At 35.7% G+C, this 11,256-nt stretch overlaps 1 protein-coding gene across 3 annotated transcripts; it reads left to right on the forward strand.

The window, feature by feature from the left end:
- Positions 1 to 1,720: 1,720 nt before the first annotated feature.
- On the forward strand, positions 1,721 to 10,576 carry LOC137814016 (uncharacterized). 3 transcript variants are annotated; one of them, XM_068616533.1, is made up of 12 exons: positions 1,721 to 4,168; positions 4,306 to 4,545; positions 4,641 to 4,770; positions 5,014 to 5,166; positions 5,294 to 5,532; positions 5,650 to 5,719; positions 6,457 to 6,663; positions 6,891 to 7,123; positions 8,065 to 8,143; positions 8,290 to 8,430; positions 9,650 to 9,936; positions 10,097 to 10,576. In XM_068616533.1, the coding sequence occupies exons 1-11, from the start codon at positions 1,905 to 1,907 to the stop codon at positions 9,842 to 9,844; spliced, it is 3,951 nt and encodes a 1,316-aa protein (XP_068472634.1). In that variant the 5' UTR covers positions 1,721 to 1,904; the 3' UTR covers positions 9,845 to 9,936; positions 10,097 to 10,576. The 3 variants fall into 3 exon arrangements, with proteins under 3 accessions (XP_068472634.1, XP_068472633.1, XP_068472635.1); XM_068616532.1 differs by having other exon boundaries at positions 1,766 to 4,168; positions 10,038 to 10,576; XM_068616534.1 differs by having other exon boundaries at positions 1,780 to 4,168; positions 10,072 to 10,576.
- Positions 10,577 to 11,256: the final 680 nt, after the last annotated feature.

Below are 11,256 nucleotides of genomic sequence, written 5' to 3' on the forward strand. Positions count from 1 at the left end.
TACTTCTCATTGAACTCAAATATCAACATATATATCTACATATTCATAATTTTTAAACAAGATTCATTCAAATTTTAATTCAAACAACCAACACTCATTATTGTTTGCACTTAACATAATTCAATCACATTCAATAACTTCTTGAACATCATAATCAACATGTAATTTTACCAATTCAATAAAATATACTATCTCTATATTTTCAAAATTCCACTCAATTAATCAACATCTATTTTACTCCACAACAAATGCTGCAAGAGAAATTTTAAATTTGTGACAATGTCACCTTCACATCCAAATCCTCTAATATAGGGTTCTATTAAAAGGTAAAACTAGCTTCCCTTACCTGATTAGAAGGATGAACACTCACAGACAACTCCAACTCCTAATGAAATGAGGGATAATCTAACATGCACCATAGAATCCTGATCTATGATCTCAACACATTACTAGAACCCTTAAGTAACAAATGTTAACTCTGAAACCATATACACTACATGCAAGACATGTCTACCTAGGTGAATAGAAAACTCAAAGCTAACTCAAAGGAGAAAGAACAAAAAGAAACTTACTCTAAACAAAATTTTGATTGGACGGTTTTGATGTACTCACTACTAGGAGTTCAAATGTGACATCCGATCGTCAGTCTAATGAAAATGTGGTAAAAAAGTTAGAAAGAAGATAGAGAAGAGAATAATATTTTTTTAAGAGATGGTGATTATTTTCAAATGAAACATAACTAACTATTTTTTTCTATTTAAATAAAATTTTCACTTTAATAATAAAATATTCACGTGTTATTTTAATTATATTACTTATACTCCGAAGCTATTTTCTAGATCTTACACTTAAAAAAAAACTTATTTTAATCCCTTCCGATATCTCAAATCTAAATGTAATTAAAATAAATATTTTACTTCAACAAAAAATATATCAAGCACATATAATAACTAATGAGATGGGTAAATTTCCTAATAATATTGAAACCAACGAACTAAAGGAAACAATTTTCATACTACAACATTAACAAAACAATTTCAAATTTGAAAAAAAAAACTTATCCTAATCACTAGTAAAATATTCCAATCTGTGGTAAACAATATTAAAACTAACTATTTTTTTTATATAAAACGTAAAATGTTACATTTTTTTTTAAAATTAATAAAATTATAAATTTTATAAATGATTAAAATATTAATATATATTGATATAAAATAAACATTTTCGGTTTGTGATTTAACATCTTGATTTTCAAACTTTCCACGACTTTCTTAACCTCTTATGTTTACATAGTCAAACACACGTTACAAGGATGAATCATCAAAAATTGAGGTAGAGTATTTTTTATATTCATGTATAATTTTCTTAACGGATATTTGTGGATATGAATATTTCTTCATTTGTATACTTAAGGACAGAGATAATACTATAATATCCACAACTAGTAGGTATAATACTTATAAAAATATATAAGTATTTTTTATCGAGGTTATTTAACTGAATAAAATAAAAGTTAAATATATTTTTCTTGTTGGTTTGAAAATAAAAATGATCGAAATTGTTGTGAATGAAAGGAAGAGTAGAATAGAAGCAGGGTAGCAAAGCGAAAAGAAAAAGGATCCGTAACTAGGTAGGTCCCACACTCCAAAAGTCTTGTTCATTCGTTCTCTCTATTATTTAAACTTAAATATATATTTTAATGAAAATTGGGATGATAAATAAAGAAGTAAATTACATTAACCGAACCTGATTTCAATCTATTTAATCTAATCCAACCTGAGATCATAAATCATAAATTACATTAGAGTATCACAAAACCATTTGCATCATCAGCTTGTGGGAGACTGAGAATTTGAACTCTCTAACCCGTTGGAGCCAACAATTTCAAACCCTACTCTTCCCCAATGTCGTCTTCCGCCGCGCTCCATTTCCAATCTCCGATAAATTCCGCGGACGCGCCGCCGCATTCTTCCTCCCTTCATTTTAACGCCGACTGCTTAAACCCTTCCGCCTCCGCCGCGCGCGCGAGGTCCCGACCGAGGCTCGCCAAACTCCGCAAGCAGTCTGCGTCTCAGCAGGCCAGGTCTCGGAACAGAGCTGGCGCCGACGACGATGGCGCCGGCGCCGGCTTCAATCCGTTTCGCGCCGATCAGGTATCTGGTAATGGTACTATATTAGAGAGTGGATTTTTGAACTGTCGTGGTGACAATGGTTTTGTGTTTGGCGCTGGGAAGGTTGAGTCTGACTCCGCTAGGGATTTGAAGGGGGGAATTGGGAGTGGTGGTGTGGAATTTGTGTTTGGTGCTGGGAAGAGTGACGAGGGATTGAGAAAGAACGGTGAGAGTGTTACGGAGACGGTTTGTGGTGAGGGAGGGAAGGTAGGGTCGAATTCAGAGGGGGAGTTGAAGAGTGGGGTGTTTGTTTTTGGTGCTTCTAGAAATAATTTGAATTCTGGCTTGAGTACTGAAAAGGGGAAATGTAGTGTGGGGTTGGGGGATTCAGTTGGGGAGAGGGAATGTAAGTATGAATTTGAGTGTGGACAACGTGATTGCTTTGGGGGGAGCTATAGTGGTAGAGAGTCGAGCGTTAAGGTGGAGAAGAAAGAGCCTGTTGGCTGTGGGTGGAATTTGGATCGTGGAATGGGTGCTTTTGGTGTCAAGATGGGAATGAATGGTAATAGTGATACAGGTGCTGATCGGTATGATCATTTGGGTAATGGTGATAAGTGTAAGAGTGGATGTGGGAGTGCTAATGGTATTCCCGCTACTTATGGTGGCGTGCCAGTGCGTAATTTATCAGATGAGATGGAGAAACTTAACATTAAACATTCTGAGGGTGCTGATATTTCGAAGAATTCACATGCTAATGGTTGTGCTGCTGGTTTTGTTTTTGGAGGAAATGACATGGGTTTTGGTTATTCTAGTGTTAGTTCAAGAACCGAAACTGGTGGTCAGCAGTTCTGTGCTCATTCTGCTTCTGGGAACGTCGGTGTTCAAAATGGAACTGCTTGTGGTATTGCCTCTGATTCTACAGGAATACATTCTACGCCATCCACTAGTCAGGAAGGCTTCACAGATTTCCAGAGTGGCAAAATTCCAGGATGTTATGTGTCTGAAGATTCAAAAGCGAATGGAGCTTCAGTGTCATTTTCCTTCTCATCAATTGGTATTGATTCCCATCCAAATTTTTATGCTTCTACGGGCCATTCCTCGAGTGCAGATGGTGATAATAGCGATAATTTTTTTGCAAGTACTCCGGAGGCTTCCAAGGAGTCTTTTGCAGACTTCAAACCCCCAACATGGGATCCTTCTTGTTTCAAAGAAAACTTATTTCCGAAGTTAAATAGAAAAGTTGAATCCACACAGAAAGGTCGATCATGTATGGAAAAAGGATCAAAATGTACAAGGCGAAAATTGAAGCCTCATTCCTTAAACAAGAAACAGACAGGGCCGGATCATTTGTCAAAAGAAGACAGTTCACTCAAAACCCCTGATTCTTCTGGTGTCCACTCACCAATGGATTTTTCTCCCTATCAGGAAACAACAGCAAGTGCTCAAGATGTAAAAGCTTCTAAAGGATTAAATGATCTGCATTCAAAAATTCCTACTGATTATAAAGATGGAAACTTGCCTACCATGCGGAGAGAAGATACGAGTACAACTGATAGAAGACATGGAGATCTGGATAGTAATAAACTAGATGAAAATTTGTCTGTTCATTCTTCTGGCCCTGAGATGGTCTGGCCTAATTTGAAAACTGAGCAATTCTGCGGTAGTAGTGCAGAAGGAGCTTCAGCTTGTGCTGGTGTTGACTTCACCTCAAACATTGAAAGGCAAAAGGATGCTACTTTTTGTTTTGTTCCTGGTCCGAATGAATCCATGGGCAAAGATTTTTCGTTTGCATCTTCATCGGTGGTTGGTACTCCATCATTAAAGCGTCAACATAAGAAGAAATTTAGGAGAAAGGGGGGGTGCAACACTTTTGTTATCTCTCCTCGTGTGAATGGGAAGTTTGTATCTTCTGTACAATTTTCACCACATAGCACTGCCAACATGTCATCACATTCTGATGTGATGGATAGATCTCAGATAAATGGCCAGTGCAAGGATGGGGATGTTGCATCATCAAATACAATTCCGTCATCAGCCTGTGACAAGTGGAGACACAGGTACCGACCATAAAAGCAATCATCTCTTTCATAGATATATTTTAATTAGTGTTTTGATATTTGTTGTGCTAATTTCTGCTTATTAATGTTCCTGAAGTTTGCGTTAATTATTTATCTGAAATCATGATTTTATTTAGGGGGAACCAGGCCCATAAAGATGGGGATCTTTCTAAAGCTGAGGGTTTCTACACACTAGGAATAAATTCTGTACCTACAAGTGAAAGATCTGGATGCTTGGTTCAGCCTCTTTTACTATGCTATAGTAATCGTGCAGCTACACGGATGAGTCTTGGAAGGATTAGAGAGGCTCTAGAAGATTGTGTGATGGCTACAGCTCTGGACCCTTCTTTTCCAAAAGTACAGATGAGAACTGCTAAGTAAGAGTTTTTTTTTGTACTTTCAATTTTTTAGATAATGTATAGGACTTTAATTTTTCTCCCACTTAAGTGATGAGAATGATTTTCCTGTCCAGCTGCCACCTTTTGCTAGGGGAAGTAGAAAATGCTCAGCAGTGTTTTAACAAGTGCATGGAATCAGGTAGTGTTATTTGTTTGGATCGGAGGGTTATAGTTGAAGCAGCTGATGGTTTGCAAAAGGCTCAGGTATTTCAATGATTTTTTCTTGTATGTGGATAGCACAATTTTGATATTGTAGACTTGATGCACTTTTGTAAACTTGTACTAATATTATTATCAGCTTTATGTTACTATCAACTATTATTACTACCTTAGCTATTAGTGTTTCAAAGAGCAATTAATCTTCAATTCTGATATTCTCTCCTGGTTCACTTTTAAAGTGTGCATGCTTTTATTAGATGTCTAACAAGTGTTACTACATATTAACAGGAAGTTCTTAAGTGTATAAATAATGCTGCTGAACTTTTAAAAGAGAGGACTTCTGATGCAGCTGTTACAGCTTTGGAACTAGTTTCTAAGGCATTGTCTATAAGTTTGTACTCAGAAAAATTGCTGCAAATGAAGGCAGAGGCTCTATGTTTGGTACTTTATACTCCAACTATTTTCTCCTCTCATCTTTTTGCATTCTTTTTCGGTTGTTTAGTTGTTTTGCTGAATTATTTTGAACGGATAATAAAAAGTGCTGTTTGTTTATTGTAATGTCTTGCAGCTACGAAAGTATGAAGCAGCAATTCAGCTTTGTGAACAAAGTCAGCATCTTGCAGAGAAAAATTTTGTCTTGGAAAACAATGCTGCGAATTCTGATAGTTCCTTATGTGATAGTTACTCAAGTGTAAAATTGTGGAGGTGGTCATTGATATCCAAGTGTTACTTTCGTTTGGGAAGGCTTGAGGCATCACTTAATATTCTAGATCAATTACAGCATGTTGTGTCTGTCACTGACAACAAGTAATTCATTTGATTACCGGTCAAGGCTAATTTCTCATTTTTCATTTTAATCAAGACAAGTTTTAATTTTCAAAAGCTAGGGATGCCTTGCGAATTATGATCAATTCAATTGTGTAGGTCTGTGATTGATAATACTGAAGACTCATTATCATTAGCTTCTACAATAAGAGAACTTCTAGACCACAAGGTAATCTGACAACGCTCTTTCTCCTAAATTAGTGCCTGAATTAAAATGCCAATATTTTAAACATCTTGACCATCCTTAGAGTTAGTTTCCCTGTGGGCTGAAGCATAGATACACACACGGACACCAGGATGAATAACATTGTTTCTGTGCCCTTTTTGAAATTATTAATGACTAATATAATATTGTTAATTCTTGAATCCATTTAATTCAGGTTTTTATACAAGAGAGTAAGTAGGTTGGCTTCTTATTCTTCATTTGAAAGGTTTTGAGATTTTAGTTTAGTATTTCCAGGTAACTGTAGGTATTATGCGGATAGAGTGGGCCCAAGGTTTGAAAGGTATACTCTAGGAGGAGCAAGAAATAACAGTTAGGAATAGTTGTCTATTAAGGAAGCTTATATCTGTTACTGCTTTGTTTTTTTCAAAATTTAGGATAGGGAAGTATTACTGTTTTGTTTCGAAATTTAGATTTAGGATAGGATTATCTAGGAAGTTGACAACCGATAGGCTTATCTAGGATGTTTCTAGGTAAAATATTAAAAATGGGTGCAAAGTCTGTTAGGCATAATCTTTTGTTATTCAAAGGAAATTATTTACAGCTTATGCTTTGGGAAAGGGAGGCAGTATATCTCTACCTATATCTCTCTTTATTTCAATAAATCAGCTCTTTAATTGTCAGGGCCCCATCATATACCTACCTATTAATAAATTGATCTCTATTATTCTTCTTAACAACAGAAGGCAGGGAATGAAAACTTTAAAAAGGGAAAGTATACAGAAGCTGTAGAGAATTACACTGCTGCTCTGTCATGCAATATTAAATCATGTCCTTTTATGGCAATATGTTTCTGCAACCGTGCTGCTGCTCATCAAGCGTTGGGCCAAATTGCTGATGCCATTGCAGACTGCAGTGTGGCTATTGCCCTTGATGGAAATTATGCAAAGGTATACCTTTCTAACGTCCCTTCAATTAAGTGAAATAACGAGTGCATATTTGGATTTTCTTCTTAAATCTAACTTCACCTATTGAAATATAAGGAGTATTGGAGTGAAGTGGATTATGGACAGAAGTTTCATTGAAACGATCAGTCTTGTGGATTATGATTGTTTTTCTGTTTGACTCTAGTTTTGCTAATGAGTGGACAGGGGATCTCATTGATCTCATTTTGTAGGCAATTTCAAGAAGAGCCACCTTACTTGAGATGGTTAGAGATTATGAACAAGCAGCTTGTGACCTTAAGAGATTTATAGCCGTTCTTGAAACTCAATCCAATGAAAGGGACAAACAGTCTGACTCACCCAATGGATCAAAAGGTGTGAAAGAATCAAGGCAAGCTCGTCAACGTCTTATCTCAGTGGAAGATCAAGCCAAAAAGGGGACACCCTTGGATGTTTACGTCATTTTGTAAGTTCTTTATTCAATTAGGAATTACCTGCCCTTAATTTTTCCAGTATAACAAATGAAATTGTGATTTATGAGGTAAATTCCTGAAAAAAAATTCAAGAAGAGGGAAGGCTGCTCTATTTGTACATCAAGCCATGCCTCAATAAAGGTTTACTGTAATACTTAAGGACAGAGCCTGCATATGAAGGACCAGTAGAATTATACAAACCTAAGACGTTTGCTTTGACACAGTTTGGTCATACTAATTGAGCCAACCCTCATGGGACATGGATGCTAATGTGATAGAGATTGGATCGTATCACTAGAAAATTGTGTAGTTAGTTATTGTAACATTTCACTACAGCCACTGATATCAACAACTGTGTAGTTGGATTTACAATAGAATGCAACAAATAGCAATGGGTATCTGTTTTGTAGTTCTTTATATATTATGGTTACTATGTCATGCTATTTCCCTGCCCAGCCGGGGCTCTAATCCCTACCACTTTAGGTTGTTTCCTATCAATACTATGCTCTAAAGCTATTACCTTGTCCTCAAGGTAAAATGTTAGAAACAATCCTCTAGAAGTGTCACGGATTTGCAGAAGTTTACAAAATTATCAAGGTCTTGCCCATTTGATGTGATGAGTATGAACAACTAAATTGGCTTTCAATAGATCACTGATCCCATGACCCGACCACAGTTTCATCTCATAAACCGTTTGTACATAACTGTAATGTAACTAGTTACACGAGGAACAACCTTTCGGAGTATTTATTTATTTTGCAATGGTCAATCAAAAATTTATTTATTTATTCATGTCTCAATGTCACTTGATCTCTTGAATACCAATACATGTCTCAATGTTCAATCATGCATTTAACTCCCCAGTTTTCTGATGCTTGCCAATTCTGAGTATCCAAAGACCAAATCTAAATCTGATTTATAATGTGAACACCAGAGGAATCAAATCAGCTGATACAGCAACAGATATCAAGAAGGCATACCACAAGGCAGCTCTCAGACATCATCCGGACAAGGTTCAAGTCTTTTTGTACCTGCAATATAGTTATCGTTGTATAGCTGTTGTCATTTGCTTTTGGGTAATAAAAGAGCTGCCCGCATTTTTAGCTTTCAAAGCTTATGTGCTTAAAATTTATTTTATCTGTTTTTGGTTTGAATCTAGGCTGGCCAGTTGTTGGCAAGAAGTGAGGTTGGAGATGATGGTCAAGTTTGGAAGGAAATCTCACAAGAGGTGTACAAGGATGCTGATAAGCTTTTCAAAATGATTGGAGAAGCATATGCTGTGCTTTCAGACCCAGCCAAGGTTACGTTACGTGCATGATTATTTTTGCTAGTTAATGAATCTGAATGCATTATTAACTAAAGTCTGAGAATATGAGCTGGGCGGGCAAGAGAGAGATAGTTGACAAATAATGGTTGAATGGCTTACTGTACTAAATTCTTGCATTGAAATGCTCTACTGAAATGCCTGAGTTTATTCACATTTATTTTCAAGCTGGAGCAAACATATTTTATGCTGCAAGCTTTTTTGCGAACAGAGCTAACAAATAGTTAGGCAGTCGTTTTATGAGCTTTCACATCTATACTAATTTTCTTAGTAATGTAGTCCATTACGATTAATTTTGGTAAAATCTGTTTTGTTTTTCCAACTAATAGCACCATATCCAATACTTGACTCTGTATTATGGTAGAAATTGAACCATCTAGAGTGGATAGGTTATGATTCGATGCCCAATTATCTTACTGTATAATTCTAGTAAGTTTTCAATTGGACTCATTGAGTTTTTAACAACCTCAACAACAGTGGTATGTATTACTCTAGTTGGATGTCATCAATAGAGTTTGGTTTATCTTTTGGAGACTCATTTCTTGTGCTCATGTGCCTATGCAGAGCTTATTTCTTCTTGAGGGAAACAGGCATGTTTCGGAGGAATATTTAACAATCAGAATGCAATCTTTTAGGTTGCATTATTTTGAAAATATCTCTTAACTCTCTTTCTCATTATTAGTATGTGATGGAGCATTCTGCCTCGCTCTCACCCCTTTGTCTTTGCTAAACCTGAATTCCTGGTGTTTCCTGTAGTTTAGGCATTATTGGAGCCTTGAGATGGCATTTTTTTCTTCTTCCAGCTAGTATTGGATTAGGTTCCTCTTAATGGGTTAGGAATTGTAGTAAAAATGAGACTATGACAGTTAATGTTGTCAGTAAGACATGATTGGCCTTGCTAATTGGGGAACATGCCTACATGCTCTTTCTGTTAGAAAGCATAATTTTTGTATAAGGCTAGTGTTGGGGTGTCTTGCATTTTCGATACAAGATAACTTCACTTAATGCATGTGATTTTATTATGGAATCTAACAATTACTGCAGAAGGTTTTCTCCTTTGTTTCCATTTCCCTGCTTTGGTTGCGGTGGAAGTTGTTAAAAGTTTTAAAAAGTAGTTCAGTTCCATAATTTTCATCAAGGGTCTATTCTTTGTAATTATATAAAACTGATAAGTTTCTATCTTTATTTATACCAGCGCTCAGAATATGATTTGGAAGAGGAGATAAGGAAAGCTCGGAAGTTAAGTAACAGAGGTGGCACAAGCAGGAGATCTTCAGATGCTTATGGAAGACCATGTGATGGTTACAAATCTCCCTCTGACAGAACTTCTAACAGACGAAATGGACGGGATCATTGGAAGACATATGGACATTCATATTCTCAATGGTAAGAGGATACTCATGTAATGGACATCGAGGTTCCATAATTGATGTGCCCCAGTTTCATGATGGTATGAAAGGAGGCTTAAATCTGCTTCTGCAGGTAATTATGACTCCTATACTCAATCTAGTTGAAAGTGATCGTGTGTAGCCTAATACACACACACATTTATATATATATAATTTTGTTTTGGTGTTATTCAGGCCAATATTGTTTTATTTTTTGGGTCTGACCCAGGCCATCACTCAAATATTGTACTTAGATTTTGCGAGCAAGCCATTGTGTTCTATGCAAGCTGTATTCCCTCAAGTGAGGCTTGGAAAATGAGGCAAGAACAGGACCCCGCTAACAGTGATTATGTGCTTCACCAACTTAAATGGTAACTAAACATTGATGCTGTATACTTGTTCTGCGCTTAATCCCCATACTTGTTACTGGAAGAGTTTTTTCATAGGGAAAAGGATGGTTCATACAAAAAGTCAGGCTAACAACAAAGGAGTCAATGCACTTGGCCCTTCATACTTTTTCAAATGCCACAGGTGCTGTTGTATATACCATGTATCAGTTTTTTTACCCGCATTGGGAATCTTAATAGGAAGTGTTTCTGCTGATGAGAAATGCAAGTAATAAAAAATAATTTTTTTATCGACCCAAATTTCATATCCCTTGACAAAGTTGAGAACTGTCTCAACATTTTTTCTCTTGGCTTCCAATTGTATGAAATATTGATATTGATTCTTTACATCTATTAGTGTATTGTATGGGTATGGTTGAACAAGTTTATCCAAAAATACTTCTAATGAGAGAAAAAAAAGAAATAAAAATATAAGATAATTACATGATTTTTGTTAAGAATGAAAAAAATATAGGAGTTGTTTATTTAAGTTAATTTATTTAAGGAAGAAATTGTTTCTGTTGTGTTATTTGGAATGTGCTTACTACATGATTGGACAATTAAGGAGAGACTATGAATAGCGTGTGCTCACCTACTTACTCAGTAAATCGATTCTGAATGGCTTACACATTTATGCTGCCGCATCATTGGTAGTTTCTTATCTAGTACTTGGATTTCTACAGTGTTAGTTTACTTTTATTAGATACGTTTACTCTTAACACAAAATAGTATTACAAAACATTGCCAATTTTGTATGGTCTAAAACCCCCTTTGCATGTGCGATTGACATTCCAACCAATCAACCACCAATTCCTATAGAGGAAGTGATTGAAAAGTTTTCAAACGGTATAATCTAGAAGATAACAATCAAATGTTATATTTTAAATTATATAATCTAAGATTATATTTTTTTTAATGTTATTCAACAATTTAGATGACATTATTTAAAAATTATTCTAAATTTATGATCTGATTTGCACAACAAATATTACATTTCTATAAAATCAAAAAGACATTCCTCTTTCTTT

The sequence above is a fragment of the Phaseolus vulgaris genome, chromosome 1 (assembly GCF_000499845.2).
Source record: "Phaseolus vulgaris cultivar G19833 chromosome 1, P. vulgaris v2.0, whole genome shotgun sequence".
NCBI lineage: Eukaryota > Viridiplantae > Streptophyta > Magnoliopsida > Fabales > Fabaceae > Phaseolus > Phaseolus vulgaris.

Bases quoted from the DNA above. Each gene is read 5' to 3' on its own strand.
- LOC137814016 (XM_068616533.1), top strand. From the start codon at position 1,905: ATGTCGTCTTCCGCCGCGCTCCATTTCCAATCTCCGATAAATTCCGCG. The intron at 4,771-5,013 runs GTATTTCAATGA...ACATATTAACAG, and splicing joins ATGGTTTGCAAAAGGCTCAG to GAAGTTCTTAAGTGTATAAA. The intron at 7,124-8,064 runs GTAAGTTCTTTA...TGTGAACACCAG, and splicing joins TTGGATGTTTACGTCATTTT to AGGAATCAAATCAGCTGATA.